Here is a 19,606-nt window from a genome sequence, read left to right as displayed (position 1 = left end):
GCATCCCTCAGACAGACTTACCTTTTTGCTCCCTAGTTTTAAAGCACACCCAACTTGAGCTACTAACGACGGGGGGAACCCCCGTGTTTTCAGAGTAACTCTTCCCGCTCACTGCAAGCAGCAGCAGCGGCAGCCGCAGCAGCCCATACCCACCCGAGGGTCCTCCTCCTCAGGAGCAACACCGCCTACCCCGCGCCGCGGGCACGAACACTGCTAAGCCGGAGCCGCTCCCGCCTGCTCCCGGAGCGGCCCGTCCCGCCTCAGCCGGCAGAGCAGCAGGCGCAGCGCAGAGCCAGCTCCCTCAGGGCGGCCGGCCGTTGCCGCGGCAACCCACGGTGCCTTCCGCGCGGCGCCGAGGAGCGGTTGCGCACGCGCGCAGCAGGAGCTCTGCTCGGGCTGGGAGCGGGGCTGGCGGCGGCTGCGGCGCTTTCTCGGCTGCTCTCAGGGCACAGAGCTGGACGCGTACCGCTGCCCCTCTGTTGAAGGCCGAGCACCGTTTTGCGGCTGCTTTGTATTAAGCTTCGCAGCGATTCTGCCGGCCGGCCGGCCTCCCACCATACACGCTGTACCTTGCCGCTGCCCAACGCGCCGTGGCTGACGCGGGCAGCACTGGTGGGGTCGAGCAGCCCGCCCTGCCTGCAGCACACGCTGACGAACTGTTCCACGCGATAAAACCAAGCTTGTTTTTCACAGTGTATATTTTCAGCTGCCTAGCTGGAACACACACTCGGTCTTTGCTTTGTCAGCTGTAAAGTTCAGCTGCTCATTTAAAGAATGCTTATGGTGATCAACCTGTATGGTTTTATCTCCTGCTTACTAAGGCATGATTTTCATTTCTGCAGCTTTTTCAGCTCTACTGTTTGGCACAGAGCACAGCTGCTAGTGGTCCACATGCTGCCTCACTCTCTGCTCCAGTCCCATTTCCCCACTCCCAGACAGCAGGCTGGCACTCACCCCTCCTTGTCGCAACACCGCAGCAGCACCTCCTGTTCCCGGCTGCCAACAGCCTGCCCGGAGCTCCAGCTCAAAGCCTTCCGATAGGCATCACCTGCTGCCAGCTGGCTTGTCCGGACTCAAGAGTTCCCGAGTTGTTTCCAAGGCGTGCAGCAAGGTGCTCTGTGCGTCCTAATCTGCAATCACTTGGAACCCTCCTCCCTGTGATCCTATCTCATGACCATCCTACACCACTCGCAAGGATTACTCAACCCCTTTCCCAGGTGCACAGCAGTCTGTGCCTTAACTTCTAATCACTGTGGAACTGTTCCCATGATCCTATCTCACTATTATCCTACAAAACCTGCAAAGACCAGCCTGTTCAACAGCCCTTTGGCGATGGCACCTGCTCGATAAGACATTTCAGGGCACTTTGATGCTGGCTGCAGTTAACACAAATAACAAAGGTGATTTGTAAACAATTTATTAGGTAGTAATAAATAAGAATCTTAGCAGAAAGAACTATACAGCAATAAGGCATATTAATACTTTCGTTAAATATGTAACTGTGACATGCATCAACGTTTTCCTTCTAGTTCTGTAACGAAGTGCTGTGTAGCAAAGAGTACTTCTGATACCAGTGCCACGAAAGCAAGAATGCTACAAAGGACCTGACCGTTGCATTATTTACCATAAATAAAAGATAAATTTACTGCTATTTATGCCCATTAAATAATAAAGCTTGCTAAGAAGACTTCAAAGTATCTTCTGTTTATTTTTTAACTTGTTCATTACGTTAATTCCTTAAACTGTACTTACTAGTAGTGAGGTACCATTAAAGGTATTACAAAACAACAAACTTGGGGTTTTGTTTTGTTTTTTTTTAACTTCTTTTTACAAAGTATTGCAAACTGTTTTAGCATGCAGCTTACATGGAAGGAGTAATCAAGTGCACTTAGAACCCTGAAATACAACCAGAATTTTTGGAGGTGTATTATGAATACTGTCTTAAAGTACAAAGACATTTCAGAATCCATAGGGTCCCCATCTTACACTTGGGACCCAATTTGCTAAGACCCAGCTGTGACTTAGTAAAGAGCAAGAAGAATGCTTATAAACTTGCATGTTAAACAGTAATTGTAGCATTAAGTCCTGCATTCTCTACTGCTTGCGGTTTCAAGGAAATGAAATAAGCAATGAGAAGGAAAATTAGTTGAACAGAAGTGACTTAGTACCCCCTATATGAGTTCTTGTTACTGAAGATGAGTTGCAATCCAGGATAAGAATTATTAAAGTATCTGAAGACCTCTGAATGAGATTTGTTTGTAAACCTCCTCCTTCTCCATATGCAAATGTTTTATATTGCACGGCAAAAGTAGAAGTCCAGTTTTCTTACAAGCACACTGAACATTGAATATGGCTTTTGAAGATTTAAAATAGTTCCCTTTCGACATCTTCATGCAGTATTTTAGAATAAATATGAACACCAAGTATGAGAAATAAGAGTAAAAATAAAGCCAGCTATCACATTTGTCAGAAACCAAGTAAGAGTTTATCAAAAGCAGATGTTCAAAAGACTGGCTGGTCTCCTAAGCATATTTACCAAGAATATTTTAAAAGTAAAGTTTGTCTAAAAACACTGTAACACATACAACCTCCTTGATGTTCTACAGAAAGACATGTGAAGTGAAGATGTTAACTGAGATGTGCTTAACAGCACCATCAGTCTCATCATCCCCTGGGAAAAAAGTTTCCAGATTAATTTTCGTCCAACAGTCAAGAATGGCTCGATTCACTCTTGTCCAATTTGGTAAAGCATTTAAATTTTGCTAGCTTTTACTGGTAACTCCAGCTCTACAATAGCTTATATATGAAACAAAAATATTTATAAAAATAACAGATATGTTGTAAAGCTTTTTAAAAAAATAAATCATGCAGGTTCTGTACAAAGTTAAAAAACTGTACAAATGGACTTTTCTCTTGTGTAAAATTCATGTACATGGAAGTCTTCTGTTAGGGTGAGAATTTTTTGCTTATCCATAAGATGCTGTTTCATCATTTGTCCATCATTCATTTCTTTCACTAGGCATTAATTGGCCATTCAATTTCATCAGAAGTTTTACGATGAGACCTGCCTATAGAAAGGTACACAATTAAATTCTAATCAGCATTTCACAACAATTGCACAATCAATTTAAGTATATGGTAAATGCAAGTATATAAACAGAAGTTAGAAGTTGCATCATTTTAGAGATAACAATGAAACCAAAAACTAGGTTTTTTTCCTTATAAATCAGGAAATATTTTTCAAAACACTAAATCACTTCTTCCTCTCTATCCAAATTCTTATGATGTAAAAAAATCAAAAGGTAACTACTGTCAAACTATACAACACACTCAAAGCTGCAGTTTTGTCACAACACCTTTCAACATGGCATATGGTCTGTGACGATATTTGACAATGCCAAACTCCACCAGTTTTGACAGAAATGTTACCAGCTCTAATTCTGTGATTCTTGTCGTATTTGGAATTATCCTTAGGGTCTATGGGATTGGGCACAAGCAACAAACAGTTTTCACTACCAAAAAGAAATGTTCTCCCTAATGCAAGTTTATTCTTACGTATTTAGAATGCTAAAGGCTTCACATCCTGTAAGGACAAGCAAACACTCTGAAATATTGAGAAAAGTTCTCATCTGAAAATCACTTTGGGGGCAGAGTTTCGGTGGAGCTTCTTTTATACAGTACAAGGGTCAACCACAAGAGAAGGAACATGTATTTGGTCCAAGAAATTCTATGATGGATGAAATTCTATGTTGAATGAAAAATGTCAATGCTTACCTGTTTGGTATGCACAATAAAACTCATTTTGTTTTCCAGACTGTGTATCTGAAAACATGTATCTCCATCTCCCAACTGCCACATAAAACAGCCATACTTTAAGCTGAGGAGTAAAGCCTACAATAAAATAGAAAACCATCATTCAGAAAACACTGTCCATACTTACAAATGGAACTTTCCTTATTTCACTTAAGACAGAATTCTACCTAAGTGGAAAAGTATGTTCCATATTCAAGCTGTATCTTATAAAGTAGTCAAGTTGAAAAATACAAGGCTTTCCATTAAAGTGCTTTTTGAAGACTTCAGAATCTTGGAAATCTTCATGGTCAATTTAGATGTGAAACGCCTACTAGCACAGAGAATTTAAGAGAACAGCATTAAACTTAGAAGTTTTCATCAGCAGTTCACTTAAGCTGACCTTGGTTTCCATGTTCAGGAGATGCAGCCCTTTCACATTTACTCCTACGTAGACCTTGATGACTTTATGGCTACTCGAACTTGCTTTGGTGAATATCTGTCCTGTGAAAAAAGCTGCTCCGTAAGTTGGAATTTCCCAGCAATTCTGCAAAAACATGCGCTGAAGGTGATGCATCTCTTTACTTACACCTTCACTGGTGCTCAGATTCTAGAAAGAAAAGAACACAGGCAATCAATAAATCTTTCAAAATACCTGCGTTTATTTGAAGAACATAACATAGTTCAGTGGAATTCCCACTGAAAAAGAAAGTCTCAGATGCTGAAACAGACTGAGAATGTAGGTCCCTGTACGAGCCTCAGAAATCTTAAACACAGACACCTAACCACTTCAGGTTCCCACAGTTTCCCCTCTATTAGAAGTATTTCAGACTAGCCAGGGTTAACCAGCTGATACTACATACATTAAAATAAAATAACAATAATGATAAAAAAACCTAAGCACTCCTCCTTTGAGAGGTCCAAAGCATGCTTAGATGAGCATGAAACACAGTATGCTCCTGCAGACATGGATTTTTTTATTTTTTTTTTTTAAACAAAATAAGGTGCAAAATTTGTTTTCCTGAACAGAGCCCTCATTTAGAATGAGAAACAATCCTGATATTTCCTCCTTCTCAGTAGCATGGAACTGTTACAACAAAGGGTTGTTAGATTGCTCCTAGTTCAAAACTGACTGATGCGAAGTACCCAAAACAAATGAAGGAAAAGATAACTTTCCAAATCTGAAACTAAGGGACAAAAATTCAGCAAAGCCACACATGAGGTTAGAAGGCATAAAAGAGAACACAAGCCTTTAGCAATTAGGGGGGGTGTAATTGTGGGTGGGGTAGATGGCACCAACCTCTTTGTTGCACACCCTGCATTACAACTTACCTGAATGCTACAGCTATTCTTAAAATATAAAATGGATTAAAATATTTGGAACAAGGACTGAAACACCTTTTCCTTTCCCCTGTACCTAAAAATAACAGCCTACAGCAGAAGCCTACAATGCTGTGCTCTTATATTTTATCTGACACAAGAAAGAGTAAAGAATACTCTGCTGTGTCCTCTGCTGTACCGCAGTCTTAGGAAGAACATTATCTTCCTTTCTTCATCTGTATTATGAAGAACAAGAGTGATGTGCTGGTTTCTGACAGAAGAGGTGTTGACACCAGGAAAAAGTTAATTACTGAGTAACTTCGACTCAAAGAAAGAGGGGCAAGGCTGAAAATGTTCCCTGTGCGCCTCTGCAGTTTCCTGTCAGACACCTAAAGTGATTCATATCAGCTGGAACAATTCTCTATCTGTCACACCTTATTTATTCTACAATTTTTCATGAAGTTCACAAATTTAATTGTCACGTGTGTTTGACTCAGTTTGGAAATCAAAGCTTTTAAGTCTTTTACAGAAGCATCCTAAGTCCATGCATAGAAATTTTCCTAAATTAACGACTGTAGTCAAGGCAGTTTGTGCACCAGTAACAGATCACTACCATACAAGCTACATCAGCAAAACAGGCTTTATCAACCTGTCATTATGAGCAGATGTGAAAATATAAGTCAGAGCAGATTTTCTACATGTATACCTGTACAGGCGGTACCCATGAACGTAAAGTTAACATGGAAGATAAATGAACAGATGACAAATCATATTTATTTCTAAGAAGCATATCAGCTGTAACTGTACAAGAAATAAGAGCATTCCAACAAGAACCCATCAAAAAATTCATAACATACGCATTTCCAGATTATATACACACCAACATTTTTGTTCATTAGCTGACAATCGAACAGTCAAAAATATGCTCGACAGGATTTTCTGTAATTTTTCTATTTGTCCTACCTTGTATTCATGAAGTATTCTGTTTGTCCAATGAGGAGCTTTACTTTTTAGTTTAGTGATTGGTACTATAGATTTAAGATTTTCTTCACTATAGAAAAAAACAAAGCAGAAAAAAAAATTCCTTCATTAAACAAAGAAAGAACTAAGAGTAGTGTCTGCCAGTTTTTATCTTCAAACCACACACACAGAGCTAGACAGCCAGCTCCCATCAAATGTTCCCTCAGCAACTGAGAAGCCTTCCTGAAATTAAAGCTAAGGCATAAAATCTAGTGGAATTCCCAATTAACGGCAATCCAGTTGATTTTGTGTTAACCACTTTTGTGTCATGCATTACAGATGTGGCAGGGAGAGGAAATGCTAGCAGCAGAACATGTGACCCTTAGTTGATTAAAGACTAGTATGAAAGACAAAATTACAAAAGGGACAGTCACCTAAACCAGAATATCAGAAGATGATGGCTTATAGGTTCACTGCTTTATTCAGTACCACCAGTGACTAGGGCCATTCATCTTCACATGAAAATAAGATACCACATAACATGAAAGTGAAGCTATTTGCATGAAGAGCCTTTTTAAATGGAGGCAACAAACACTACAGGGAGCCTCTACTAGCTTGCACAATTAATATAGACTTCATCCTTTAAACTAACAAGGACAGCAGTGCAGACAGACCTTTCAGATGCAGCTCACACTTAAAAGCAGTGTAACTGCAGCAGAAAATGCAGCTGATGTACAGATGGTGGAGTATGCAACCAAGAAAAGCAAGCCAGCACAGCTTAGCTGAAGCTGTGAATGAGAGGACATAAGAACTATAGTAGCATCCTAGAACAGCACATCTGCTGTTACATGAATGAACTGAGGTGGAGATGGTGGGGGTTGGAGTGAAGATTCACATAGCAGAAAGCGAAATCCTGATGTGTTCTGATACTGCTGCATGTTTTGATACATGCTGTATGTGGAAGCATAAAAACATATCCCAGTTCTGCAGTCAAGAGAAGAAAAAGGGGAGAGAAAAGTACCACCTGGCAGAGCACTACCGGTCCTATTTTTCTGACAAATTTAGTGTAGGATTACACACGTTCCTCCCTGAAAGAGGAACATCATTCTTAAAAGTTGGTCTGACTGGATGTTGTAAGGTGCTCCTTCAGCATAGTCCACTTCACTCCTGTCAAAAGTCTTCATTTGCTTGAGCACTGTTACTCATTTTTCTATTACTGTGTCTCAGCACAGATTTGCAGAATACAGAACCTCTGTTCCTGGCCTTGGACAGCAAATAATTAAAATCAGCATGTTTTTCAGACACCATGCCTAACTTCTGTTAATGCTACCAGTACTATGTGGTTGTTCTGAACTAGACTCATTAAAGGAGAAGAATAATAAAAAATGCCATACCTAACATTTGATATTTCCACAGGTAAGTGGAACTATCTAAAAATATTTCATTTAAAAACAAAAACATACTTACTTTAGAAAGCCTTGTTTATGTTTCTTGCTCTCATAATTTCCATAAACTATCTGTAGAAGGAGACTTGCCAGGGTGATCAGCTTAGCATCGGGCGACGTATAGAAACCTTTCAATAAATTATATCTGGCTTCATCAAAAAGAATAAGAATAGCCAATGGATCCTCAATCTGTTTAAAAGATTTAAATAGCATGAATTCTCTTCAAAAAGAAAATGAGCTTAGAAAAAAAATGAATACAGTTCCTCACTGATTCAGAGGTACAAGACAAAATGTGTAATCCTGCTTTGGGTACATTTTAGTAATGCTCTGTAACAGAAAAAAATGAAACAATTATTGTGATTGACTTAATTCAAGACTTCAGTGATCTAATGCATTTAAAAGGAAAAGGTTACTAACGTACAATGCACAATCAAGAAAGTTCACAGAAATTTTGCTGTGTTTTTTTACCCACAAATCCATTTTGAGTACATTTAAATATTCCCATTGAAACCATCCAATTAAATATTGGAAATATCACAGAACAGGGAAAAGAAAGAAAATAAGGCAGGTTGTTAGTACATGTATGACAAACACAGAGACTGGGTCACAATTGATAAAGCGAGAAATTAGAATCTGAGCAAGTGTAGAGTAGGAATAGAGAGAAACTGACCACAAACTCTCACAGAAAAGGCAAGGAGATGAGAGATGTGGTTTAGATAAGTATGTAAATTCAGCCATTAAATGCACTGAGCAGTGGTATTCAAGGTGTTCTGATTCTGACCACGATTTCATGCTATCACTTCTAAGTGCCAACCTTTTTTTCTATTTCTAGTGGAAGTCTCACATCTCTTCTCAGGAAAAGCTGTGAAGTTTCCCTCTGAGGATCCAAGTTTGTCAGTTCAGTGAATATTTCAGGCCAGTCTCGAATATGCTGCAAAGGCTTGTGAAAGGGCTTCAATTGGAGGCCTAGGAAATATCAGTGTTGCGTTTATAAATAAACAGTAAAACTGTTTAAAAAGTAAAACAGTAAAACAGCATATACATATGTGGATGATTTGATGCTGCATCAGAACAAGAATATCTGAAACTGAGGATTCATTTAAAAATAAATAAATAAATAAATAATTTTTTCTATGCTTTCTAAACTGCCTTATATAAAAGGTTTTCAAAATATAGATTTACCGACAAAACTATTGGCATATATTTAATAAATGCATTAATGATGAACTTTAGTTCTTTTCAGCTTCTCAAGAGTGAATTTGTATTTAAACATGTAATGGAATAGCAAGATGGACCACAAAACCACAAGTAAAGGACCTCCAGAAAGCTAGCAGCCATATTAAATAAAATTACAATAGCAAAAATGAGACAGATTCTTGTCTCAACTCTTACGAGAGAGAGAAATGCCATGCCCAAAAGTCAGATTTTTAATGGAAAAATACATGGAATAATGAAAAATGAAAAATAATGGAAAAATATCTTAGAAACGTACCTTCTATTTTTTGAGACATAAACCATAAACTATTCAGAGCAGACATTCATTTTCATTTGTAAAATGTCTTGATTCTTAACAGGCTACAGTAATTCAAATTTACAAGTTCACCTGTCTATATGAGAGATGCGAAATCAATACAGAGCTTCCAACTACTATAAACTGCAGCCTGGATCTTCAGTTGTGCTCATTCACTTATCCAGCCTGTCTCTGTGATTACTGCTTACCCATTTTCTAGCAGTGAGGAACCAGAACTCCATATTTATCTTATTTTCACTGCTCTGGCTTTTACATTATATGTAAAACTTCAAAGGAGCTATTAAAGTGGAACATCTTTTCACTACTATCAAAGAGTGCATTTCCAATTTTCATAAGGAAAAAAAAAAATTTTAAATACAAATTTAAAAAAAGTGCAATAGACTTTCAAATGTAACTGTATTCCTTGCAACTTACTGAGGTTCTCAGAACAGATCCAGATAGTAAAGTATTGCTGGGTTTCTTGAGACAAACGCATCCCTTCCATTATTTGCTGTACAGTAGTATTGTTCCCGTGTTTCAACTCAACAGAGCGGTACGACCCATCCATACGATAAATTCGTGCCTTTTCATACTACATAAAAATTCAATTTATTGTTATTAATATTGATTGGTTAAAGTTCTTTCTGTTGGCGTTTGTGAAGAGTTTAAGCAATTTAACCATAATTCAATAAAATAAAATCTACACTATTGAGAAAAATAACACTGCACAACTTCATATTTCTGCTTATGAAAACTACATTTTGTGATTTATACAAGTTCTTTTACTGGGCTTTTTACCACAGTAACTACAATAGAGGTTCTACTTGTATACTGCAAACTTCACTTCTGTTTTAACTCCAAGGCAAACAGGACTAAGTTATCTGAGGATTTGGGCTCAACTGCCTAAGCATATAATGGAACAACTACCTCACTATCACTGGCATGTTATAAATTATTCCAACTATTAGTCTAACCTAACAAGGCTAATTTTTCAGGAGGAAAACATCACTCTTAATACAGATCCCACTACAATACAAACGCAATCTCAATAACATCTTTTAGCACTTCCATAATATTACTGACAAATTATTTTTCCTTTCAGAATTCCCAGTGTACAGTGACTTACATATGTGCCCAAAGAATGCCTTCTGAAAGACTTACTTAAATTGGGTGCTCAAGGCATATACACGCACACATCACATAAATTAACGAAATACCTCGTGTACATCTCTCTACTCTCACACTGTCATTTTGTTTCCAACCTAGTAAGGATTCCACTGGCTGCTAAGAAAGCCTACACTGACTACATGATAAAAAGCCAATTTTGTAGAAGTCTACATTTAAAGAGCTGAATGTTCCTGCTTATCAACCCATAAGATGATAAGGCACAAAGAAAAATAATGATTATATAATCAAAAGTAGCTGATGATAGAAGATCAGCAGCTGATGTGATGCTCCCACAAATAAATCAAATACTGACACAAGGCCATAAATATAGACAGAAACATTTAAAGAGACAAAATGCCTGTTTGTTTCTTTCACACTAACCTTTTAAGTATAGTGCACACTTACTTTAAAAGCTCTTAAGTGAGCCTAGCCTAGCTTTTCCAAAGTCTATTTATAAACGAAATATAAATTTCAAGATATTCAGAGAAATAAACACATACAGGTTTATTTATGGCATCCTTCAATAGTTTTGCAGTTTCTTCCCACTCATTTTGTTTGTTCTCTTCACAGACATTCAGTGGAGACCTTCCCTGTTGATCAGTAATGTGCTACAAACAAACAGAAACACTGATAATGCATTGTTTTGACTGGAATTAGGCAAACATTTCACGTTTGAGATAACTGATAAATAATGGAAAAAAGTAGAGGCAATGAAAAATATTTAACCATTTTTTGTCAGTCACTCAATAGACCATTGTGTTTACACATTGTAGTATGGACACCAAGTGTCACATGCACAAGCTAGAAACATGTTAAATTGCCATTTCGGTACACAAACAGAACTTACTCTGTCAATTTCTGGATGATTCAGGAGAATCTGTACTATTTCAGCATGCCCACCTCCAGCAGCAAAATGTAGAGGAGAACTAAGCTGGCCGTTCAAAAGATTTGGATTGCACTTTCCTTTCTCCAATAGCATCCGAGTAGCTTCAACTTTTCCATACCTACAGGCAGATTAAAAATGTAGCAGACACAGCAAATGTAAACTAAAATCTTTTCCAGATACTTCTAAATAAGAAAAAGTACACTGCCTTGCTCAAGAGCTTTTAGCTTTCCAAAGACAGCGAACATTTAGATGCCAAACACAGTGAATGTTAGTAAGTTTGTTTAACTTCTACATGTATTTGGTACTGTCTAGCAACCATTTACTAGATTTATTAGAGATAGACCCAACTCTGCTTTACACTATTTGGGTAGCTGTAGCAATTCAGTCATGGCAAAACAGGCTCAGCCTTGCCTGCAAAGTCTGTGTAAGAATCTGCATAAAGCTTCTGAATGTTATGCAGATGGTTCCTAAGACTCATGCTGCTAACTGGGAAACCTAGCATTAAATGTGTATGTAAACTTTCTGAGAAACACTAAAAATCAAATAAGTCATTTTTGTTTGTTTTGGTGTTTTTGTTTGTTTGTTTGTTTGTTTTTGTTTTGTTTTAAACAGCCAAGCTTGATTTTTATGTTCAGGTTATCAGACACTGCTATAAATACAGAAGACTACCTTCTGCTTAAAGATGAAACAGAAGTATTTTTGCAAGGTCTGACAAAAGCTGTGAAAGAATCACAGATTTAAATCATCACAGCATCATAGAATCAGTCAAGTTGGTTTCTGGAGATCATGGAGTTCAGCATCGTGTTCAAAGCATGACTCTCATCAACACTCACTCAGCTCAGCTATTCCTGCGTTACAGAACTGCTCACAGCCTTTAACCAATAAAGGCTGCAAGAGTTGTTACAGTAAACTAGACCCAGTGTCTCCAACAGCGAGTAAAACAGGTACTTCAGGACAGATGTAGGGACAGATATAAGAGGCAATAAATAAGTGTGTGATGATAACCATACTTGGTCTTCTCTGAACCACTCAGATAGCAATTATCTCAAAACCTCAAGCAGTATTTCTCTTCAGAAGGTAATATACAATAATGTATATTAAGAGACAAAGCATAGAAAATCTAAATTTTATTTCTCATTTTTGACCCTGTATGATGAATCACATAAAATACTGCAAAAGAGTCATGACAGCAAGAAAGCAGCAAGAAAGCATTTGATTGGAAAAACTATACTGGGTTGACTCACCAGCATGCATAATGGATTGGTGCCCAGTGGTCACTGTCTAACTGATTAACAGAAAACTTTTTATCCAGAAGGTGGCTTAGTAAATCAGAGTCGCCTTCACAAGCACTGCGGTGAAGAGGGAAATCGTCTACCCACTGGTGTTCTCTACGAATTAAAAGGGAAAGCAGGAGGGAAACACAGTTGAGAAACATTTAAATAGTTGAGAACATCAGGTTTTTTAAATGACTAACTCAGGACTAACTGTAGAGCCATATGAATAATACAGATGAAGCTCATACAACTCAAATGCGTCAGTATTTGTACAACTAGCATTTCAGTCATGCAGTACCCAAGCCACAACTTTATTCATTATGCTAAGAAATGCTACTCTAACATTTGTAATTTAAATCTTTCTTGATCTGTCCTTTAATTTGTGTACTTAGAGACTTCAAATAGATTTTCTTTTATTTAAATATGCAGTTGTACAGTAAAGCCCTAGAGTAAAGAGTCTCGTGCTGATCAAGTCTGCTAAGTACTACCGTAATATAACAAAACTAAAGTATATATTAACAAAAAAGAAATGTAATACTTGTCCTCTGTGACACTGCTCATGCTGCGTTGCCACTTTTCTCTTTTAGGAATCTGAATTTTTGAATAGTCTGGGGCTCCAAGGCCAAAGTAGGGATTTATTACCACTTTGTCAACCTGTGAAGACATAATTTAAATAAAACTGAAAAAAAAAAAAATCTTACTGAGATTTGGCCAAACAATCCCCATCCAGCCCAAGTATTATCTTGGTGCCCAAGTTACGACTGTAATATTTTATAAGTAAAGAGATTAATGTTGAAGTGTGAGGATTTGGAAATCTTTTTGGCAGTAAGCGTGCAATAAAGAAATCTGATTATATTAAAACAAAGCATGCTCAGAAAAAATGAGCAAATAAAATACAAAACAGAAAAGCATGTATGTTCCACAAATACAAAATGAAAATATAATTCTTACCCTGTTGGTATATTGAAGGTCAGATCCAAACAGAGGATTATATATACACATATCTGCTTTCTCTAATGCCAGCATTTTACTCTTTATTTCCAGAGCAGTATAACCCATGTGTAACGAGCTCTCTGTTTGACCAGGTTCTATAGCATAAGCAGGGTTTATTACGTTTGTTTTAATTCTCTCAAGAGGAGATGGTCTGAATAAAGCTGGGATGGAATGAGACTGGGTATGCCGTTCATCCAACCACCTGCAGAAGAAATTTGGCAAGTTAATTCATTTCCTGATAGAAAAAGGCTATTCTGATCATGCCTGTCCATTTCTTTGATTAACAGTTGTGTGTTTAGTAACAGCAAATTTTTTTTTTTAATTAAAATATAATTATAATGTGCATAAATAATTTTACAACACTAAATTAAGCCCCATAAATGATATTTTTTTAGCAAATGTGTTTGCTCAAACGCATTTCCTGCAGATGCAAAGTCCCAAAGAAAAGGAAATTAAAATATATGACAGAAATAACAATGGTTATAACCAAAACACTTGACCACACCAAAACGTTGCTGTTTCACTTCATTTACTTTCAGTTTATCAGTATTACTACTCTCAAGACACAAATTCTGCAACTTAAAGCCTTTTACGTGCGACCTTAAGTTTCAGTATCTGTACAGACTTAATAAGACTTCTGACTTTGAGAGAAAGCAGAAGGTCCCTCAAGAGCTTGCAAACAGCCAATTCTCTTTCACAAAGGCTACCACCTGTCCTTTTACATAGCTGCACTGAAGATTACTCTGTTTGAAGTGGACTACTACTGACAACAGAGGAGGGTTTTAGGCCTCTCTCAAAACTTGAAATAAACACATCCTTTGCTAGAATACAATTAATTCTGCTTAGTGCTTTATCTTGGAAAGGTAGAATAAAGAAGCACATGCTTTGGAAAGAAAAATCCACTGATATACTGTTTGGAGCTTGCCTGTTCCAGAATCACATCTAAGAATGTGGTTCCCAGTGTAGAGCATATGCTTAGGCCTGGATTAAGTCCCAGACTGAATCTATCGTATGTTTCACAAGCTGTGCTCCCTTCACTTACTCATCGCCCTGCTGTGAAGGACATTAAAACTGTGGCCATCGTGCTCTGAACACCCTCTTGTCTGTCTGAGGGTATTTTCAAGGAATTTCTCTATGAAATCTTTTACAAGCATTGTTTCTGGCTACCTGCTTACAGAACAATCAATATAAACTCTTTCCTATTATACTTCCAAGGTTTCACTCACATCTGTAAGGCTGGTGACATATGCTAAGCAGAGCTCAGAATATGAAGGCATTCATTATGTAGCAAACAAATAGAAAATCTTGCATGATGGTATACATGAAAATACAGAAATTGCCTACACGCAGACGCTTTTTAGGCAGTTGCCTGTAACTTAATATTTTTGCATTAGCCAAGATTTTTGCCTAACTTGATTTATGTGTGGCAGAAAAACGTGCTCATAAACATGGTGCTTTCCTATGCCTGAAAGTAAAGGTCTCATTCACTTCAACAGATACTCCTGCAAAGAAATTAGTACATAATTATGCCTGGTATTCCTACGTAAAGGCTACGTAAAAAGGCCCAAACCCTTTTGATATGTTAAATTTTCTAATTGCTCTAAATCTGGCTACACAACTAATTGCCATTCTTAACATCAATTCCCTGCTGCAAATAAACTTGTACAGCTCGGAGAGCTGCACTTCAGGGTTTGTAAAGGGAAATCTAAGTGGTATAAAATTCTAGTTCTACATTCTTGCAAATATTCTTATTGATAACATTTGTGGAAATTATAGAAGATTTGATATTATTATATGATTATATTATTATATGATTTTGTAAAACATTAATTAAAACATTAACATTATCAAGGATTTCCAGTAAATCACTTGATTAAGAAGACTATTTCTCAGTTCACAAAAACATTTTTTAAAAGATTTAGAAATTTGTTGTCATGCTTCTCATAATCATGAAGTAACATAGTATCATTTTCTTCTTAATCAGAAAAACGATGTAAAAATTATTTGCTATATCCTTAAATTTCCTTATTTATCTTCTACGTCTCTGTATTTGCATTCATGGTATTTCTTACTTATCCAAGGCAATTAACATTCTTGCAGTAAGCGTTGCAAAATGTGTGCTGGATTCACTGCAGACTCTCATGATGTCTTGTAAACAGTAGAACACAGGGCATCCTGGACTGTATGTGTATTTTGTATTATCTAAAAAGGAAACACACTTTGAAGATATATTGAAGATATATTGAAGAAAATAATGTTATTTTCCCTCCTGTGTCTTTTGTAGTTACATATTCCCAACCTACTGGCAGCAGTTCAATTTTTTCCCCACACAACTGACAGAAATTACAGAGTCCCCACATAGCTATTCATATCCCAATGGGGTAACCTTAAAAACCTTTAAGTGTCCAGTTACTATTTCATCACCGTGATCAGCTTCATCTGAGGAATTAATATGAAATGCATGTTGTTACCAGAAAAAAAAAAGAATAGCACTTCAGAACTGAAGAGGTCACTGCTATTGGTAACTCTACAATGGTATTTATTTATTTGATAGTTTTTATCCTTAGGGTCTTACCACAAAAGCAAAAAGAAGTTTCAGCAAAAGCACACAGGCATTTGTTTCAGGCTTGTTTTCAAAAACCTTCCTGACAAGCAGTACACTTTGCTTCTAAAAACCATCATTCATCATTCCTTGTTCAAACAAAACTGTTTACAGAATTTGCTAAGCATTCTTCTCTGAGTAAACAACTCTAAACTGAATAGTCTGGATGTCTGAAATAGAATTATGTTCAGTGAATTTTATAGGAGTTGATTATATTTCAAAATGTATGCATTCAGTGAACAAACAGCTTAAATCAAAAGTGTGCTATGGTTACGGAAACAAATGCAATACATTTTCCGAGGATTTTAAGTAACATTTTCAGGTTTTAAAGTATACAGATTTCTACCTAACTCTAACTTTTTGATGTTTAAATAAAAAAGACATACAGCACATTCACAAAAATCCTGAAATCTTCAACTGAACTTCTGTTAAAATGAACGCAGCATCAGAAATTATGCTTAGTGTTACCTTTCACAACAGTAGGAACGATGTAAAGTGATGCCTCCTGGCCTGCTTTCTCTCCATCCAGAGGGAATGTCTTCATTAGCACTACACGCTTCCCTAGCACATTGCATTAAAATGGAAACATTAACCAACATAATTAAATAAATACATAAAAACAGTCTAGAGACAGTTAACTGGATGCCTATCAGACCAATCCTTCCTAATTTCTAGGAAGAAAAAGGGCATATTACTAGCTAAAATCTAAATCAAGCCAAGAACATCTAAATAAATACACAAAATAAAGAACACCAATACGTACATAGTCATTAGCCTGAAAAATGACAGCACTGTACACCTTTTTTCACAACAACTTTTCCCTGCTCCTGATTATTCAGGTTGCTCTCACCTCTCAAAACCACCAATCTTTAAGTTAAAGAAGATTCCTTCTGAAATGGGAAAGCACAGCTGCATGCCGTATTTCATGTTAGGATGATCCATGTAGTGGTAGGACAGTATTTTCCATGCTGTCCTCCCATCTACCCTTACAGAATCTAGCATTTTTGTTTGCTTTTCTGACCACAGCTGCATATTTTAGCAGGGGCTACACTAAACTGTGCATATTAATGCCTCCGTCCTGTGTGAGTCAGTTCAAAACTGTGGTATGAAACAGTTTTGCCTTTGTTAGGAAGCATGTATTAATGCTATTAAGTTATGTTTCCTGCCTCACTAATTTTGTTAGGTCCAGTTACTACCATCTGCAGCATTTTACCATGCAACCACCTATTCCTTTTCTAAGCACTGTACTGTCTTGTTTGGCCTGACAACCTTCCCAGTGTAACCTTGCTTACAAAACAAAGAGGAGATACACAAGAAGAAAAGTGCTTTAGTCAGTACAGTTTATACCAGTTTGGAAATGAAATAAGCTGAGTAAACCAATTTTTGTCAGCACAAATACAAGGTCACTTGCTGGACCAGCTACATCACAGTAATGAAAAAAAAAACAACCAGCATACTCATCAAGTTATGTATGTAACCAATGCAGTTATGCCATATGTACATTCACATAGATACTTTTAACAATGCTGGCATTGAACAGACTTTGTAAGTAATCAATTCGCTATTTGGAATTTTAGCTGAAATTAAGGTTAGAAAAGCTACTTCAATCTGGTTTGCCAGAAATTTAATTCACAATTTGAGATGAAAAAGCAGTATGGACAGGAAAATATTCATTTGAGAATCTTTTAGTAAGCATTTTACAGAGATGGAAGGTAAAGAGAAACTATGGCTAATTAAAAGCTGTGTGGCTTGGGTGTTTTTTTATGAACTCAAAGCAGACCTTCTCTTTTAAACTAACATCACGCTCTCTGACAATCTCCCCACACCCTGTTTAAATTTTAAACTATTTTACAGAGCTATTGACAGCAAATCAGATTAAAATATTTTTACCTTTAATACCCTGATTGGCTGGTGAAATTGGTTTGGTGGCTTCCAGGACATAATCCAAGATGCTCTGGGTTATTTCAGTGCCGCCCTGCAGCTTAGTTTCCAATAAAACTTTCTTTCTCTTTTTTTTTTGACCTTCAATGGGAACCTCGAGCAACAAAATCTTTCAAACAATAATAAAACAAAAGGACAACTTAGACAAGTACAGAACAACTCCGTGCCTATGCGTGTATTTATCATACCACTATAAAAGCAGTAATATAACTCAGGAAGTACTGAATCTGGAGCAGCAGGAGGGCAAAGTCAGAACAACCTCCTTAACACTAAGGCTAAAGACAAAAAGACAAGGCTGCACCCTTGCACTGAGCAGTGCACAGGGCAAAAGGCCCTGAAATGAAATAAAACATCAAAATTACAAACTGTAAAGTGTTCAAATATTCTAATGATAAGGCAACACATAGCAGATATATGACATGTATGTCATATCCTATTGTCAGATTTTCTTTTAAGCTGTATTATTATACACTTATTATTACATATTATTTTTAAAACGTCATTGAAGAAAAATATTAAATAATGTTACTTCATAGGATTTAGCTCGATATTCCCGAGAATTCAGGCTTGCAGTATTTTTTGGACGAATCACTGCAACGTATGCATTCCCGATGGTTTCTGGATTTCCCATCTCTTCTTTTTTTTTTTTAGTTGTTATTTTATCCCTAGAAATAATGAATAAATAGGATGATTCAGTTAAAAATAAAAACAAAAATAAATCCAACAACATGCTAACTCCAGGACACAGTAATTATGCGTACTGATTCTTTGTGTTTCTCATTAATTGTACTTTAACTGGAAAAACACCAATGGTTTTCGTAGTTCTGCCTCCTGTTCATTAAGCAATAACATAGACATGAGTAAAAGAATGGGGAACATCATATAGATTTAATATGAAAAATCTTCTTGTCTAAATTTCTTTTACAGTAAAACTGTTTTTTTCAGTTTGTAAATATCTTCCCATTTTACAAGGCAGACGAAAAGCTGAAGCAATTCAGCTATGTGAAACTGAAAAATAAAACCTCTAAAGTTACAAGCATATCAATTGGGAATGGTGCTATTAGAAAGTATTGCATTTCTATCAGTTCAAGAAAAACTCTGATTTTCCTTTTTTCCCCTCCCAATAAGTAGTCTTGCCTACAACCCAAGTAACAGAACAGACAAAAATAAGCTATAATACGGACTTTTTTTTTTTCTTTAGTTCGGCAGAATTGTAAACTCGGCACAATTCATTCAAACAGCTTCTAGAAGGAATAAGTTGCCGGCTTGATTTCACAGAATATTTGGTAACTCCCTTTCATTCACATGCTGTTTGCAGATTAATCCATTCACGAAGATTTGTAATTGTACCGTTTTACATTCTTCACCTTTTTAGGAGGAACAGAGGTCTTCAGATTTCCATGCTTTTACTCCAGTATTTTTGTCGGGACCAGACTACCTGAAAATATATTTAAAAAAAATTAAATAAAAGCACACGCACGCTTGCACCTCCAGCTAACACAACTGCATCACCTAGGTGACGTAATGACAGCACTTACAAAGTATATCAGAATGAAAATATCTAAATATAAATTGGAATTATAGCATCCTCTAGTAACGTCAAATAAGCAGTACAGTAACTTGTGAGATGTAAAAGAAGAAGAAAGACCCATCCTTTAGAAGCACGATACGTGCCGCAGGATTCTCAGGGTTTAGGGCAGGACCAGGGGCAGGTGAAGC

General features: G+C 37.0%; 1 protein-coding gene across 2 annotated transcripts; it reads right to left on the bottom strand.

Moving 5' to 3' along the window:
• Window positions 1-1,401: 1,401 nt before the first annotated feature.
• KRIT1 (KRIT1 ankyrin repeat containing) lies at window positions 1,402-19,327 on the bottom strand. Of its 2 annotated transcripts, none has more exons than XM_042888964.1 (17): window positions 19,255-19,327; window positions 18,417-18,552; window positions 17,837-17,996; window positions 16,415-16,507; window positions 15,417-15,546; window positions 13,303-13,546; window positions 12,890-13,005; window positions 12,322-12,465; window positions 11,039-11,195; window positions 10,692-10,799; window positions 9,460-9,616; window positions 8,329-8,480; window positions 7,537-7,703; window positions 6,073-6,160; window positions 4,193-4,399; window positions 3,775-3,891; window positions 1,402-3,068 (listed from the first exon to the last, which is right to left on the bottom strand). In XM_042888964.1, exons 2-17 carry the CDS (start codon window positions 18,516-18,518, stop codon window positions 3,000-3,002), a joined length of 2,211 nt encoding a protein of 736 aa, XP_042744898.1. In that variant the 5' UTR covers window positions 18,519-18,552; window positions 19,255-19,327; the 3' UTR covers window positions 1,402-2,999. The 2 variants fall into 2 exon arrangements, with proteins under 2 accessions (XP_042744898.1, XP_042744899.1); XM_042888965.1 differs by having other exon boundaries at window positions 19,238-19,325.
• Between the last annotated feature and the right edge of the window lie 279 nt (window positions 19,328-19,606).

This window comes from Lagopus leucura, unplaced genomic scaffold (genome assembly GCF_019238085.1).
Source record: "Lagopus leucura isolate 7727_CA_CO unplaced genomic scaffold, USGS_WTPT01 Super-Scaffold_100157, whole genome shotgun sequence".
Classification (NCBI taxonomy): Eukaryota; Metazoa; Chordata; class Aves; order Galliformes; family Phasianidae; genus Lagopus; species Lagopus leucura.
Note: the sequence above shows the minus strand (reverse complement) of the source record. Positions and strands in the feature narration are given on the sequence as shown.

What these genes read in the sequence shown, in the direction of transcription:
- KRIT1 (XM_042888964.1), bottom strand. Translation starts at nt 18,518, where the DNA reads ATGGGAAATCCAGAAACCATCGGGAATGCATACGTTGCAGTGATTCGT. An exon ending in ATCGAGCTAAATCCTATGAA is followed by an intron (nt 17,997 to 18,416) that starts GTAACATTATTT and finishes ATTGTTTGAAAG; the next exon opens with ATTTTGTTGCTCGAGGTTCC. An exon ending in TCCTGAACATGGAAACCAAG is followed by an intron (nt 3,892 to 4,192) that starts GTCAGCTTAAGT and finishes ATTTTATTGTAG; the next exon opens with GCTTTACTCCTCAGCTTAAA.